This window comes from Rana temporaria, chromosome 10, assembly GCF_905171775.1.
Source record: "Rana temporaria chromosome 10, aRanTem1.1, whole genome shotgun sequence".
Taxonomy (NCBI): Eukaryota; Metazoa; Chordata; class Amphibia; order Anura; family Ranidae; genus Rana; species Rana temporaria.
In genome coordinates, this window is record NC_053498.1 from 117,177,434 (window position 1) to 117,195,158 (window position 17,725).

Genomic DNA, 17,725 nt, shown 5'->3' on the forward strand with positions numbered 1-17,725 from the left:
CCATCTGTTAAAAATCCACGCATGCTCAGAATCAAGTCGACGCATGCTTGGAAGCATTGAACTTCATTTTTTTCAGCAAGTCGTTGTGTTTTACGTCACCGATCGTGTGTAGGCCCCATAGGTTATTTAACCTTCGGTCAAAAAAATGAGAACTTGCTTTAAAATTTAACCGATGGACGCCTAACCGATAGGTCAAAACCAATCGTTAGTATGCAAAAGCATTGATTAAATACCCACGCATGCTCTGATTCAAGTCGACGCATGCTTGGAAGCATTGAACTTCATTTTTATCAGCACGTTGTTGTGTTTTACATCACCGCGATTTGACACGATCGTTTTTTTAACCGATGGTGTGTAGGCATGACTGACCATCAGTCAGCTTCATCGGTTAACCTATGACAACGGTCCATCAGACCGTTCTCATCGGATGGACCGATCGTGTGGACGCGGCATAACTGATTTTGAATCACATCTGTTTGAGCCATTATGATGCATTTGAAGTTATCTTCATACCACCCCTATTTTGTCTATCAACCCCATTGTGTTATTTTGAAGATGTTTACCAATTTTGTTCTTTGTCTCCATCGATCAACTTCTCTTTATTTTACTCTTTCCCATTATCATGTCGGAAATAGTTTTAGTAATTTAAAATGATCTTACAGCTCAGGATATAAACATATCTTTTGCAAGAATGCCACATGAGTCTCATAACATTATAAACGCACATGTAACTGAAGGAGAGTGGGACCTTCTTGAGGTGGTGCGGGACTACAAAGAATCCACTGATCCGGACAGGGTATTTGGAGAGATAACATTTTATGTAAGTTTATTATATTTTTTTCAACAATATAAAAGCAGCTTTATCAGTAACGTTATTGCAAGTATAGGGCTAGATTCACGTAGGAGCGCGTATCTTTCTTCCGGCGTAGCGTATCTTATTTACGCTACGCCTCCGCAACTTAGAGAGGCAAGTGCAGTATTCACAAAATACTAGCATCCTAAGTTACGGCGGCGTAGCGTAAATTGTCCGGCGTAAGCCCGCCTAATTCAAATGTGGAAGAGGTGGGCGTGTTTTATGGTAATTACCCACGTTAATGATGCTTCTTACGAACGGCGCATGCGCCGTCCATGGACGTATCCCAGTGCGCATGCTCAAAATTACGCCGCAAATAGTCAATGCTTTAGATGTGAACGTAAGTTACGCACAGCCCTATTCGCGTACGACTTACGCAAACGACGCAAAATTCTACGCTGGCCCGACGTCCATACTTAACATTGGCTACGCCTCATATAGCAGGGGTAACTTTACGCCGGAAAAAGCCTTACGTAAACAACGTAAATCAATGCGCCAGGCGGACGTACGTTTCTGAATTGGCGTATCTAGCTCATTAGCATATTCTACGCGTAAATTTACAGAAGCGCCCCTAGCGGCCAGTGTAAAATTGCACACAATTATACGCCTGCGTATGCAAGTTACGTCGGCGGAGGAAGCCTATTTTTTCAACGTATCTGGCTTTGAGAATCGGCCTATATTAGCTGTGACCCCGCGTATTTGACGTTTTTTACGAACGGCGCATGGTTAACCTATCGTGTGTACGAGGCCTTAAATCTCATCTAGATATTTGCAGTGGCTTGGCTCAGGGAGATTAGGATAAACTTCCTACTTGACAATGTCAAGAAACGCCATTCCGACATGTTTTGTCACTAGTCTCATGACTTTTTCAAGGAGAAGACAGTGTTTTGCATTTATAACACTATTACACAAATTATATCACTATCTCGAAGGGCTAGTGCTACACTCAGGCCGGGTACTCACGACCAAACATGTATGGTGAAAGCGGTCCGTCGGACCGTTTCCACCATACATGTCTGCCAGAGGGCTTCTGTACGATGGTTGTACACACCATCGTACAGAAGTCCGCGCGTAAACAATACGCGGGGCGTGTCCGCGGTGTCGCCGCGTCGATGACGCGGTGTCGCCGCGACAATGACGCGGCGACGTGGGCGGCCCGCCTTTAAAATGCTTCCACGCATGCGTCGAAGTCATTCGACGCATGCGAGGGACGGCGGGCGCCTGGACATGTACGGTAGGTCTGTACTGACGACCGTACATGTCCGAGCGGGCAGAATTCCAGCGGACTGTTTTAAAACAAGTCCAGGAATATTTGTCTGCTGGGAAAAGGCCCGGCGGGCAAATGTTTGCTGGAATTCGGCCCGCTCGCGCCCACACACGACCAAACATGTCTGCTGAAACTGGCCTGCGGGCCAGTTTCAGCAGACATGTTTGCTCGTGAGTATGGGGCCTTATTCTTACTATTCACATTGTGTTCCATACACCATTGGTGTATGGAACACCCCCAGAAATGTAATTTCCTGCTAGTGTGATTGGCTCTCTGGTTTTTCCAAAAGTCTGCATAAAGATACAAGTCAGATTTTGGGCATCCCCAGCAATAAAAAAATGTTTTTGGTGAGATCCTCCCAAAGGGTTAATCACTTCTAAAGGGATGCAGACCCTACATACCACTGCAAGTGCATCAGCTGATTAATAATGAAAAAGTCAGTCACATTTAGATTCACTCTACAGACAAAGGCCCAGATTCAAGAAGCACTTGCGCCCGCGCAACCATAGGTTGCGCGGCGCAAGGGCTTACTTGCTCCGGTGTAACGAGTGCTCCTGATTCAGGGGGCGCGGCCATTGTGATCGGCGTATAGTATGCAAATTGCATACTACCACCGATTCACAAAAGTTGCGCGGGCCCTGCGTACGCAAGGTACGGAGTTTCCGTACGGCGCCTTTAGCATAAGGCTGCTCCTGCTAATAGCAGGCGCAGCCAATTCTAAAGTATAGCTGCGCCTCCCGCCCGTGAAATTTAAATTTCACGTCGTTTACGTAAGTGAACCGTGAATGGCGCTGGACGCCATTCACATTCACTTAGAAGCAAATGACGTCCTTGCGACGTCATTTGCCGCAATGCACGTCGGGAAAGTTTCCCGACGGAGCATGCGCTGTTCGCTCGGCGCGGGAGCGCGCCTAATTTAAATGATTCCCGCCCCCGGCGGGATCATTTACATTAGGCAGCCTTGCGCCCGGCTGTTTAGCATATTGCCCGCGCAATTTACGGAGCAACTGCTCCGTGAATCGCGGGCAAAGCGCAATATTTGCATGGGCGCAGAGAAAAAAATTTGCTCTTTGCCCACGCAAATATTGCGCGATTCTACCTGAATCTGGGCCACACAGTTTAAAACAGGTAAAACAGGTAAAATCCTTGCACTGTACATTGATTGCACAGAGGGGATTATTTTTTTCTCAAGAAAGGTAGAGTTATGCCGCGTACACACGATCGGTTAAACCGATGAGAATGGTCTGATGGATCGTTTTCATCGGTCAAAACCGATCATGTGTGGGCGCCATCGGTTAGTTAACCATCGGTTAAAAAAAAGGCAACTTGTTTTAAAATTAACCGATGGATTCCTAACTGATAGGACAAAACAGATCGTTAGTAGGCACGACCATCGGTTAAAAATCCATGCATGCTCAGAATCAAGTTGACGCATGCTTGGAAGCATTGTCGTTGTGTTTTACGTCACCGCGTTCTGACACAATAGTTTTTTTAACCGATGGTGTGTAGGCGTGACAGACCATCAGTCAGCTTCATCGGTTAACTGATGAAAACGGTCCATCGGTCCGTTCTCATCGGATGGACTGATCGTGTGTACGCGGCATTACTCTTTAAAAACTACTACAATTGTACTTTTAGCTCAGCTCTACAGCTTTACAGCTTTGTTGATTACCTGCCTTCTCATTGGACAGAGGTGATGGTAATGTTGATTCATTGTTCAATGTGCAGGCTGGAAAGGAATACATGACATTGTAAGACTGGAGCAAGAAATAGTGGTAACATCTGCCTGGCTGTGCAATGTGACGATGGTGTACCAATCACAGGCCTCATTGCACAGAGTAACAAACTCATTGGCAGCTAAAACAGTTGTTTATTTGCTATTAGCTAATGGGAGTGCTGAGCTATCACTTTAAACAGGCTGTTAGTAGGCTTCCGCAACTGAAGATTCCATGAAATCTGTTACTGCAAGTGACAGTCAGCGGTACAATTAGGATCTGCAATTAACATTCCAAACTGGAACAAAAAGGTGCTTTAAAAGAATCCAAGAAAGCTACTGGAAGTATGCTGAAAGCTTTGGAAATGCCCCGTTAAAGCTTGCTGTTCCAATACAAGCTGCTACCCAAGTGTATAAGGCTTTAATCTTGCAAAATGCAATACATAAACCCACCCAGCCTGCCTTATCCAATGCTGCATTTATGAGCTTTAGAATAAACTAATGAAATTAGCTATATAATATAGTTATATGGATAAGTTATATGAAATTACCAAAACTCAACTTTCTTTCAACAGATTATCCTCAAAAGAAAACCTCTGTTCTATGTTGTGAATGTTATTTTTCCCAGTACCATTCTTATGATCATGGACACAATTGGTTTCTTCATACCGCCTGAGAGTGGCGAGAGAATATCTTTCAAAATCACACTGCTCCTGGGTTACTCTGTCTTCCTTGTAATTGCTTCAGAGACATTACCAGCAATTGGGGCACCGTTAATAGGTAAGGTCAGATGTTTAGGATATTATACTGTATATAAAAAAGAAAAAAAACACATTATAACAGCATCATTGTTCCTCAAATGTGGGCCAAACTTTGATGTGGTGCTCCTCCTTTCTGCCAGGAATCTTTGTGGGTCATCCTGGCTCATGGGGCAGGCCTGTTTTCTTAGCAATCTTGTTTTCTGCAATCTTGGGCTCTAGTCACCATTTTGCCCATAATAGCTGTTTGAAAAAAAAAATTAAATTAATAAAACTATTAACACAATATAAATCACCACAGAACAATGCACAAAAAAATAAGCTGAATGATATAGAGCAGGGATATGCAATTAGCGGACCTCTAGCTGTTGCAGGACTACAATTCCCATGAGGCATAGCAAGACTCTTAGGCCTCGTACTCACGACCGAACATGTCTGCTGAAACTGGTCCGCGGACCAGTTTTCGCGGACATGTTCGGTCGTCTGTACGGCCGACCGGACAATTTTCCGGCGGATCGGACAGGTTTCCAGCGGAAAAATGTTTCTTAGCTTGCTAAGAAACATGTCCGCTGGAACCATGTCCGCCGGACATGTCCGATGGTCAGTATGACTCATCGGACATGTCCGCTCGCCCGAGAACCTGCGCATGACGTCAAAGTGATTCGACGCATGCGCGGAAGCATTGAACTTCCGCGTCAGAGAACATCGGTGTCGTATACGTCACCGCGTTCTCTGTCCGCGGGGATTTTGGTTTGATGGTGTGTACAACCATCAGACCAAAATCTGCTAGCGGACATGTCCGATGAAAACGGTCCATGGGCCGTTTTCATCGGACAGATCCGCTCGTGTGTACAAGGCCTTAGAGCCACAGCCATGACACCCAAAGGCAGAGGCATGATGGGACTTGTAGTTTTGCAACAGCTGGAGGTCTGCTAATGCATATCCCTGATATAGAGAGTCAAACAATATCCTTAGCAAAGTCATGTGGTTGTGTTTTATATCCCCAAATTCACCTTCCTGTGCCACTTACAACTGTTATTGGCCTTATTGGTGTTTTCTCCTGACACTGCAAATCCTGACACTGAACACACTTTATATGTTCCCTGTATGTCTCTGTTAGCTGGCAAGAGGACATCCTAGTTTTGTGGCTTATTTCTGGCATGCTATATCCTCTAGAGTTTTTTTGTTTTTGCTGAATACACCGTAGAGGGGAATTTTTCGAGGCTGGGGCAGCCAGAAACTTGAGCAGCTGTGCATGGCAACCAATCAACTTCTATCTTTCATTTTCAAATCTCTAATACTGAACAAGATGAAGTTAGAAGCTAATTGGTTAGTATGCACAGTTGCTCTAGATTCTGTCTGCTCCAGTTTTGATAAATGTCCCTCGAAGTGTGTAGTGGTAGAGCCATTTTTGTGTCCCCATAGCATCTACAGTTTTGCTCTGATAACCATATGCTGTCTAGCATTAGTACCCACATTCCCATAGATTCCAGAATGATGTTGGTCCCTTTTCTCTATTTCTGTAGTGTCTATGATGATTATTATCATATGTGATTTATATAGTGCCAACAGTTTGCAAAGTGCATTACAAAAAAAGAGAGACAGTACAGTTACAATATAATTTAATACAAGATGATTTTAGAAGGCTCTTGCTCATATGATTGATGCAAAAAGGTAATAACAATGAAAGTAAAGTACAGTTTTAGATGGATGCAGGATAGGCTTCACTGAAGAGATTAATTTTTGGGCATCATCTAAAGGCACGCAGAGTAAAAGGTAGTCACACAGATTGAGTAGCGCGTTCCAGTGAAACAGAGAGGCTCTTGAGAAAATCTGGAACCTCAATATCACTCAGACCTTACGTTAGTGGGGATTCAGTGTGGTTCAGTGTTATAGCCAAATCTTCCCTCTAACCTCATAGCATTAGTATATTTGTGGTGTAACCCAATCCCTTCCTTCAGATCTCACAGCCTTTGTAACCTTTGTTTCTCTTATGTTCATTGAAAGACACAGCCTAACAAGAATTTTGATTATAGGGTTACAGCACCACCTCCAGTAGTAGGACACAAGGCACAAAAAAATAAAGCACCACCTATGGGTGGCCCTTACCAGTTTCCAAGCTCCTCATCTTTTTGCTCTGTGTCCCTTGTGTGGGCCTTAAGGCTGGTTGGCCCTACCTGGGACTCCTGGAGCTCTTTGGTGTCACTCTGGGTGACATTATCAAGAATCACAGGTAGTAAGAGCAGCTTCCCTCCACAAATCTCAGAAGGACAAGCAAGTACTGTGCAAGCAAGGACCATTTTTTCCACGTGCTGACACCTCAGCCATGGTATTTAAGCTTTCTTAGGCCCCCCACTGGTGGTCCAAAATGCTTCTGGCAGTCTGACAAGTCAAACCTGCAGAAAAGCCCTTCAAGGTTTGCCCCCACCTGTTACATGGGAAATCATCTTCAGTGATTCACAGATCTTTGAGAATCTCACCTCTCCAACAAATTAATTGAAAACTGATTATGTTGGGCTACATGATAGAGTTTGCTTCCTATCCACCAAATTAATTTCCTTCAATCTCAGGCCCCATACACACCATAGAATCTATCCGCAGATAAATCCCATCAAATGGGTTTCTGCGGATAGATTCTATGGTGTGTACACGCCAACGGATATTTATCCGCAGAGAAATCTCCCCTGGGATGGATTTCCAGCAGATGGATATTTGCTGACATGCACAACAAATCCATCTGCTGGAATCCATTCCAACGGATGGATCCGCTCGTCTGTACAGACTTACCGGATCCATCCGTCTAAAGGGATTCCCCGCACGCGTCGTAATGATTTGACGCATGCGTGGAATTCCTTATATGACAGCGTCGCGCCCGTCGCCGCGTCATAATAGCGGCGACGGCGCGACACGTCATCGGCAGAGGATTTCAGCGCGGATTTCAATGCGATGGTGTGTACACGCCATCGCATAGAAATCCTCTGAAATCCTCGAGAGGATTTATCCGCGGATACGGTCCGCTGGACCGTATCTGCGGATAAATCCTCTCGTGTGTATGGGGCCTCAGCCTTCTGCAGTCTAGTCTATGTGATTTTAGCTAGCAGTTGAGGACTTACTTCATCAGGGCAGGATAGCTCTGGTCCTTGGCCCCAAGGCCTCATTCATATATTACTTATAGTGGAATTGCTGGTTCCCTCTAGCGATTTGATTCACTTCAATGGGATTCCCTATGTGTGTTTGTCACACCAAAGAAGCTCAGGGGCCAAACTTTGTCCCTCGGCTAGGCACAATTTTGCACGTGTGATTTGTCGTGGGACAATCGTTGCACAATTGAGCCGAGTTTGGGGAGCCATTCAGAATATATGGCACCCAAACGCTCATTTGCTGTGATTTGGATTTGCGGGCTATTCTGCTCGCAATTCCTTATCACTAAGTGTAAACGGTGCCTCAGGGTTTTATACTGTTTAAAGTGATGAAGTAGGAAGGGGTTCAATCTATTCTAGATCTCAACGCTCTGAACACCTTTGTGAAGGTCCAAAAATAAGGCGGCTTGAGTACAAACCTCATAGAAGCTTTGTAGAGTGGGTCCAATTAATAGATAAAGGTGTGTTTCCAATGGGATGTGACTTATAGTTGTCCATGGTAGAGATTCGAGGAGAAGGGTGGTGGTAGATGCTTCTAGAGAGACCCAATATTTGTAGGGGGAATGGACACTCCAGTCTATTATTCTGGAGAGGTGTATAGTTTTATAGTAGTTTAAGAGGTTTGGGAGGCCTATCCCTTCTGAACGTTTGGGTCGGTAAGCTGTGTGAAACTGATTCTGGTTTTACGTTCACTCCAGTGAAATCTGGAGCATATACATTTATACATTTTGAAAAAGACTGGTGGAACGTGTATGGGTATTGTCTGTAGAATGTATAGCAGTCTAGGTAGAGCATTTAATTTTTAAGCCACTCTGCCAAACCATGAGAATATCAGTTTATTTCAGTTTTTGAGATCAGAGGTCAGTTTGTTTAGGATTGGCATGTGGTTTTTCATGTATAAGTCTGATAGATTGGCGGGCAGTTGTATGCCTAAGTATGTGATTGAGACCAGTTTTCAGTGGAATGTGAAATTTTCCTTACATTGGTCTACTAGGTTGTGGTAAGGAAATGTTGAGGGCAAAAGATTGGTGAAATTGATTCTAAGGTTAGAAATTGTTTTGCAGTGTTGGAATTCTGCTAGTAGTACTAGTAGTGTGGTAAGTGGATTTGTGAGGAATAATAGAATGTTGTCTGCGAATGCAGCGTATTTATATTTCCTGTTGGCTGCTTGGATGTTTGGGTTGTGTTTTAGGTTACGAAAAAGGAAAGGTTCAAAAGTAAGTGCAAAAAGGATAGGGCATATTTTGCCTGTCTGGTCCCATTACAGATGGGGAAGGCATTCAACAGAGTGTTGTTGACTCACACTTTGGGTGAGGGATTGGCATATAAAGTGAATATTAGGCCAATCATATATGGGCCTATACCTATAGCTTGTAAGACTGCTCCCATGCAGTCCCGTGCTACTCTGTAGAATGCTTTCTCCGCATCTAGGGATAGGAAAAAGCCTTTTTGGTTTGTTTGTGTCATCATGTGGTGTAAGTTGATTGCCTTGATAGTGTGGTCTTGCGACCTGGAATGAAGCCTACTTAATCTCGGGAGATAATTGAGGGGAGAAGTGAAAGGAGCCTGTTTGCTAATATTTTAGAGAATATTTTGATGTCCACATTAAGTAGTGATATTGGCCTATAATTCCTGGTATGTGTGGGGTCTTTCTCTTCTTTGGGGATGACCGGTATGTGGGCTTCAAGTATCCCATGTGTGGAAGGATTTGAAGAAGAAAGGGAGTTAAAATGATTCAAAAAAAGGGGGGGTGTTAGATGTGTTAGGCCCCGTACACACGACCGAGTTTCTCGGCAGAATTCAGCCAGAAACTCGATGGGAGACGTATTCTGCCGAGAAACCCGGTCGTGTGTACACTTTTCGCTGAGAAACCCGCCGAGGAACTCGTCGAGCCAAATAGAGAACATGTTCTCTATTTCCTCGTTGTTCAATGGGAAACTTTGGCTCGCCGAGATCCTCGGCGGCTTCACAAGGAATTCGACGAGCAAAACGATGTGTTTTGCCCGTCGAGTTTCTCGGACGTGTGTACGGGGCCTTAAGGTCATATAAGGTGGAATAGTATCTTTCGAATTCTTGAGCAATGTCACAATTTTTTGTACCTTATCAGAAGGGGAGTGGATTTGGTGTACTGTATTTTTAGCTTTTTTTGTGCGGAATCCCTGGGCTAAAAGATGGCCACATTTATTTCCGAATTCATAAAAAAAAAGCTTTTGTAGCAAAAAATCCAGATTTTAACTTGCAAACAACAAATGTCAGACATAGGCTTAGGTATGAAAGGGTTAAGGCATCAGGCATGAGTGTATCAGTTGTTCAAAGCTACCTGATCATCTGTTCATATCTTTACCAAGTTTTACAAGATTGACGGTTTGGCATCTTCGGTAAAACCCAGTTCATTCAACGACACAGCTCTCACCCCTCTGTTATTTTTTTTTGTACTGATTTGTAACTAACTGAGCTGACTTTTGCAGATTGGGGATTTGGTCTCTGGTAAGAGCTGCCCATGGCTGGTGCCAGGGCCGTCTTTAATATGGTTTGGGCCCAGGGCAAACATTTTTTTTGGGCCCCCCTCCAGCTTATTTTGGGCCTGGCTGGTTCACATGTATGTTTTGGCGGCCCTCATATGTGCAGGTACAGCAGCCCATTGATTTGAATGGGCCGACATGCCTTTGTTTCCTGCAGAAAAAAGGTGCATTCAGCATTTTAAAAATACAGTTGCCTTGAAATCCATTCTGCTTTTGCACCATGCTACTTACCTGCAGTTCTTGCACACACAAACGCACTGTGTTTTTAAAAGCGTGACCTAAACGTCTAAAAATGCAGCAAGTTTGACAGTGCGGGAACTGCAGATAAGTCACAGCAGACAGCAGAATGGACAGACAGTGCTGTATTTCTGGGCTTAATGGGCATAGGTGTGCTGTGTGCGCAGCCTATTACATGAGGCATGCGCTTTTCTTTGCAGGAAACGCAGGCATAGCGGCCCATTCAAATGAATGGGCTGCTGTGCCTGCGCAAATGTGGGCCGCCAAAACACATACATGTGAACCAGCCAGGCCCAAAATAAGCCCATCAAGCAGTTAAATACAGACAGTAATGTCATGTGCTCTGAGGCTTTACTCAGCCTGGACTGCAGGTCTGGTCTGTGATTTAAAGAGTTCCTCTATTTTACACATGGCATGGCATGGGGTCCCATGGTGCTAAAGCAGAATGGACAGACGGTGCTGTGACCCCCATGCCATGCCATGTGTAAAATAGAGGAACTTTTTAAAACACTGACCAGACCTGCAGTGAATCATCAAATATTATAAAGACTTTGGGCACACTCTACAGAAAACTTCAATTTACAATATAGATTAGCAAACAGTGACATACCTTGAGGAGCAGGACATGAAGAAGTCAGCCTCGGGAAGAGCAAACTGGGGATGTTATAAAATCACATTCTAATTCACTTTTATATGCAAGCAGCACCCAGTGGCAGGAAGGGAGAAGTGCCTGTCTAAAGGGAAGCCAGGGGTGCTGTACATTTTAAAACACTGGGAAGGGAAGCAGTACTGTCACTGGCTGCGTGCCGCTGATGATTTTCAGCCTGATTTGTGGGCAGCACAGGGGCTTAACGGGAGGCAGGGCCGCCATCAGGAATTATGGGGCCACTTACACAGCTTCAGGCATGGCCCCCTGGAGCAGAGAACCGGGATGGGGGGTGCTGCCGCCTGAAATTGAGAAGCAGGGGGGGCTGCCGCAAATTTAGAAGCGGGGGGCCTTTACAAATAAAGAAAGAAAGAAAGAAAGAAAGAAAAATATATATAAAAAAGGGGTGTAGCCATCCGGGGCCCTGGGGACCTCTGGGCCCTTAAATAAAAAATAAATAAAAAAAATATATAAACAAAAATAAAAAAATAAACATTTATAAAAAAGATAAAGGGTGTTTGCCACATGGGGACCTCTGAGCCCTTTAATAAGAAATATATATATATATATATATATATATATATATATATATATATATATATATATATATATGAAATAAAATATATAAAAAAAATATTTTTTATAAAAAAAAAGGGGGGTTACCATCCGGGGCCCTGGGGACCTCTGGGTCCTATAATAATAATAATAAACATTTATATATATATATATATATATATATATATATATATATATATATATATATATATATATATATAATAATATATATAATTTTTTTTTTTTTTATAAAAAAGGGGGGGGTTGTCATCCGGGGCCCTGGGGAACTATGGGCCCCTGGGGACCCCCAGACCTCTAAAAAAAAAATTGGCCCTTTAATAAAAAATAAAATAAAAATATATTAAAAAATTGTCCCTTTAATAAAAATATATAATTTTTTTTATTTATTTAAAAATAAATAAAAAAAAGGGGGGGTTGCCATCTGGGGCCCTGGGGTCCTCTGGGCCCCTGGGGGCCTCCGGACTTTTTTCAAAGGGGGTTGCTTTGGGCCCCCAACAGTGACAGGGCCCAGGGCACCTGCCCCATTTGCCCTGCGGTAAAGACGGCCCTGGCTGGTGCTTTGCTATTTTTTCTGTTTAGTGTCCTACTCCTGGATGTGGTATGGATGCTCTATGGTCATGATTCTTGCCGGGCTGTGTCCTGCATTGAACTCAAAGAAAGAAGTTTTACAGTGAGTAGAAAAAACTCCAGTTGTTTTCCTAAAATGCCCATTTTACCATTCTCATTATTTGTAAGCCATTCCAATCCATCTATACTTATTTAACCCAGACCATTTCTGGTAAACTAAACCCATTCATTTCCATGAATGACATCATCCTGCCAAGTGAGAGTAGGTGGTGGTTCAGAATGCTTTAGTTCAATACAGATACAATTTAGGTGCTATGATTATTATTAATGGTTATAGCGCTAAATAGATGATAAGTATTAAATATGTTGATGAGGTTTTTTTTCTTAAGTAAATTAAGGCTAAACTGTTTGTCCTGTTCTTATAGGCATCTACTTTTTAGTGTGTATGCTGCTGCTAATGATAAGTCTGGCAGAAAGTATCTTCATAGTCAGAATTTGCCATAAGAAGAGTCTCTTCCTGCAAGTTCCAGGGTGGTTAAAACAAATGGCACTAGGGAAGATGGCTCAAGTGCTCCTCATAAAAGACAAGATTTCTGCATCGTGCAGCATTAAAAGAGGAACATCTGGCAATACAGAGGAAATAAATATTGGTAAGAAATAGTGTGATTACATAAGCAAGGTCAAGATAGTAGTGAATAGTAAGGAGTTATAGATGACTGGATCAGCTAGCTCAACCTATTTTGAACAAGTTGTATATTCCCAAACGTCTGCCAATTATCACATTATTTTGTTGCTAAAAGTTTTGTTAAAGCGGAGTTCCACCCAAAAGTGGAACTTCCTCTTAATCCACTCCTCGCCCCCTTACATGCCACATTTTGCATGTCATTTTTTTGAGGGGGGAGTGTGGGCTTCAGGAGGAGTGGGACTTCCTGTCTAATCGCCTTTTGGCAGCCCCTCCCTGTAGGCGATCGCCTGGGACACGTGACAGGTCCCAGGCGATCGCCAGTCCAATCGGATGGTGCAGCGCCGCTCGCGCATGCGCAGTGGGTGCCCGGCGGTGAAGACGAAAACTGTCACGGCCGGGTGCCCACACTTAGAATGAAGAGGCCAACCGGAGAGGGGCGGGAGAGGAGCAGAGCCCCGGCCGGCGCGTCACTGGAACGTGGAGCAGGTGAGTGTATGCTTATTAAAAGCCAGCAGCTACACTTTTTGTAGCTGCTGACTTTTAATAAACATTAAAAATGACTGGAACACCCCTTTAATGTTGCAGATGACATGTGGCAAGCTCCTCTATCCTGCTATGCAGTAATCCTTCTTTTCCCCCCTTCCTCTCCACCCTAACCACAAGCCAATCAGGAGTATTTGTGTCATCAGCATTTCAGTGTTGCCAACCTACCAGATTGAAATTTACTGACATGGGGCCATATTCTGAGTAAGGATACGATGGAGTATCTCTGGATACTCCATCGTATCTCTCTTTTTTGGCCCGTGTATCTATGCGACTGATTCTTAGAATCATTTTCGCATAGATACACTGAAGATCCGACATGTGTAAGTCACTTACACTGTCGGATCTTAAATGTAATTACTCCGCCCGCCGCTAGATGGCGTTTACGTTCAGGTCTCATTTGTTTATGCAAATGAGCCTGATACGCCGATTCCCGAACGAATTTGCGTCGCGTACCCGTCGCTAACGTCGTTTGCGTAAGCGTAAACTTACCCCTGCTATATGAGGGGTAAGTTTACGTAAGTCCCACGTAGGCCATGCTAAGTATGGCGTCGGGTCCGCGTTGTGTTTTTCCGTCGGCTACGTCGTTTCCCTAAGTCGTTCTTGAATACGACTTTACGTCAATGACGCACACGTCGGCGTCATTGACGTTTTACGCCGCGGACTGGAGCATGCGCACTGGGCTATTTTAAGCCCGGCGCATGCGCAGTTCGTTAGAATCGGGGGCGCGCTTAATTTAAATAGAAGCCGCCCCCTTGGAGATACGCGTGGCTACGCCGGGCCATTTACACTCCGCCGCCCCAAACTACGGAGCAAGTGTTTGGGGAATACAGCACTTGCTCCTGTAGGTTGGGGCGGCGGAGTGTAAATGGCTTACGCGACGCCCGCCTACATTTAGCCAGAATATGGCCCATGATACCCAGAATTTACAGGGACAGACAAGTTTTTACTGGCATTTCCAAAAGTTACAAAATACAGTTTTAAGTGCAAATTTCAGTATTTAGGTTACAAACAAGTACAATGTGAAATTTACAATTTGATTTAAGGTCAATATACATAAAACATTTAATTTAAGGGAAAAATAAATGTATTTTTTGATAAAATAGGTAAGTAGCTCAGGGACAGAAATTAGAATGGGCGGCACACACACACACATGACATTGACTCTCACAGTGACACTGACAGCAGTGTACAGCAGCACAGATGATGATGATGACACCATCACGACACGTCCCCTCCTGAGTCACAGTGACAGTCTCTATTCATGCCAGGAGGTCCCATCAGTCCACTCCAGTCCAAACAGCACTGAGGCCTCGTACACACGACAGAGATTCTCGGCAGAATTCGCCGAGAAACTCGGTCAAAACCCGGATTCTGCCGAGAATCTCTGTCGTCTGTACAGTTTTGGCTCGATGGAGCCGCCGAGGAACTCGACGAGAAAATAGAGAACATGTTCTCTATTTTCTCGTTGTCCTCGTTCTTCTATGGGAGAAGCCGGCCCGCCGAGCTCCTCGGCGGCTTCATCCCAAAACTCGACGAGGAACTCGACGTGCCAAGCACGTCGAGTTCCTCTGTCGTGTGTACGGGGCCTGACAGTCCCACTCCCAGCTTGCCTTGCTCCCGTCCCGCAGATCTGCACACAAGGCTTCTGCTGCTCCGCTCGGCTCTCTTGCACGATGACATCACATGACACACTCAGGCTTCACTTCCGCCAGACCTCAGTACATCAATAGAGCTGTTCATAATATTCACAAGTGCTTTTTTTCTCCCTCAGCATCATCTCACGTCTCCTATGTGGCTCAGCAGTACTATCCAGAACCTTCATCAGTAATCACTGCACTGTCACTCATCATCACATTGTGATTGTAATTTGCGCATTTAGGGCCAAATCCTCAGCCAGGCGGCGTAACTAAACTTTTTCCATTTAAGTTACACCACCGCAAATTTCCCAAGTTAGTGCCCGATCCACAAAGTACTTACCTGGGAATTTGCAGCGGTGTAACTTAAATTCCGCCGGCTCAAGGCGTTCATCTTCAAATGGGGGCGATTCCCATTTAAATGAGGCACGCTCCCGCGCCGGCCATACTGCGCATGCTCGTGACGTCATTTTCCCGACGTGCATAGCGCGAAATTACGTTACGCCGAGCTTTGTGGATCGCGACGGGTCAATAAAGTTGCGTCTGGAAAAAAAAAAAGATACGGCGGGAAAAAAAAATTCAAAACAAAAAAAAAATCGCGTCGCTGGACAGAAGGGTCTGCTTTTACATGGTGTACTAACTTTACACTTTGTAAAAGCAGCCCTAATTTTGCGTATGCAAACTAAAACTTACGGAGAAAAAACGAAGCTGAAAAGCTTTGTGGATCTCCGTAAGTGCTAATTTGCATACCCGAGGCGGCATTTCAACACGAAATGCCCCCAGCGGCGGGTGCGGTACTGCATCCTAAGATCCGGCAGTGTAAGTCCCTTACACATGTCGGATCTTCTGTCTAACTATGGGAAACTGATTCTGTGGATCAGTTCCATAGTTAGAAACAGGGATACGACGGCGTATCAGTAGATACGCCGTCGTATCTCTTTTGTGGATTAGGCCCTTATTTCTTATCTGCTGCTATTGGCCAGTAAATATTGACCATTCTAAATTGTTGAGGAATGCTAACAAAAATATTGCTATGATACCTGGTTACATGTACAATATAGACTCCAAGGGGCAGATCCACAGAGATCTGCACCCGCGCAGCGTATCAGAGATACGCTACGCCGCCGTACCTTACCTGGCGTTATTTCGAATCCTTAAAGATTTTGCGCCGTAAGTTACGGCGGCGTAGTGTATCTCTGGTGGCGGAATTCTAATCGGCGATTAGGGGACGTGTTTCATTTAAATGAAGCGCGTCCCCGCGCCGAATGAACTGCGCATGCTCCGTTTCTAAATTTTCCGCCGTGCATTGCGCTAAATGACGTCGCAACGACATAATTTTTTTTAACTTAGACGTGAATTACGTCCATCCCGATTCACGGACGACTTACGGAAAAAAAAAAAAATCTAATTTCGACGCTGGAACGACGGCCATACTTAACATGGGAAGTCTAACTATACGCCGCAAAATACCAGCTTTAACTATACGCCCTCCACATCGCACCTCCTCTTGGATGTCTCTTCTCTGCTCCAGTCTCCGGTCTCCTTGTCCCATCTGTGAGCGTGAGCGGGGCAAGGGAAGGAGCTCAGCGGCGGCAGGCCAGGTTCATTATCCCTCCATGTTTCTTACCCAGCAGCTAAAAGCCGACGGGAGGGAGAGGGGGAGAAACCTGGGTGAGAGATACGGAGGGCATTGTTCTCCACTGATCCTCCTGTTCTCAGGGCTCCTCTGTGTGCAGGGGCCCCCTACAAGAGGGCTGGTGGCCACCCCCTTTCAGCAGCCCTGGCTAGCAGGCATATCATTCCAAACAGAACAGCTGCTTTATACAGGCTTAAAGTGGTTCTAAAGGTAAGAGTTTTTTTTTTTTTTTTTACCTCACCAGCCCCCCTAAATTCTCACCTGAACTCAATCTCGGTTTTGCGCTGTGCACATTTGCAGCACCTCTTCTACTCTCTCCCAGCTCTCACAGGCTTGGCGGCGGTGTAACGTAAATGACATACGTTACGCCGCCGCAAATGTATGTGAATCTGGCCCTATGTCTCCTTTGGGAAGATTTACCCTTACTTTTTGTCTTGGAATTTAGTATTGTCTTTGTATTCTTTCCTCGCAATTTCTTCTCCTGCTGTCAAAGGGATAGGCAAAGAGGGGAAATCCTTCAAATAAAGTCAGGGACAGCCATAAAAAAACTTGACAAAAATTTCCAAGTCTTTTTAAAACAAAACAAAAAAGTTTTAATTGGAATTGGGCTATTTAGGAAATGTGTGTTTTGTTCCAACTTTAGAGGTCCTAACAACAAATGACCACTGGCAAGTGGAGCATATATGCCCACAGCGGTCACCGGGCCCTAATTCTCCAGATTGCTATCCAAGCCCTGAACTTTAAGTGAGAACATCATCCACCAGTTTTCCAACACTTAAGCCCTGTACACACGGCCCAGAATCTCGACAGGAAAAAAAAATGTTTTTCCTGACGAAATTCTTGGCAAGAATCTCTTGCCGGCCGAGTGTACAGACACTCCATTCAAAAGAACCACCGTTCTTTTGAATGGCATGAACGCGGTGACATCATCAGCATGCGCTAGT

General features: G+C 44.6%; 1 protein-coding gene across 1 annotated transcript in view; it reads left to right on the forward strand.

Annotated features, from left to right (window-relative positions):
• Positions 1–15,371, forward strand: part of LOC120915854 (5-hydroxytryptamine receptor 3A-like) — a 63,898-nt gene extending 48,527 nt beyond the window's left edge. The window contains exons 7-10 of the mRNA XM_040326662.1: positions 663–820; positions 4,410–4,614; positions 12,706–12,930; positions 15,283–15,371. Of these exons, the coding sequence (XP_040182596.1) occupies positions 663–820; positions 4,410–4,614; positions 12,706–12,930; positions 15,283–15,371 (677 nt within the window). The remainder of the gene's footprint in view (positions 1–662; positions 821–4,409; positions 4,615–12,705; positions 12,931–15,282) is intronic.
• Positions 15,372–17,725: the final 2,354 nt, after the last annotated feature.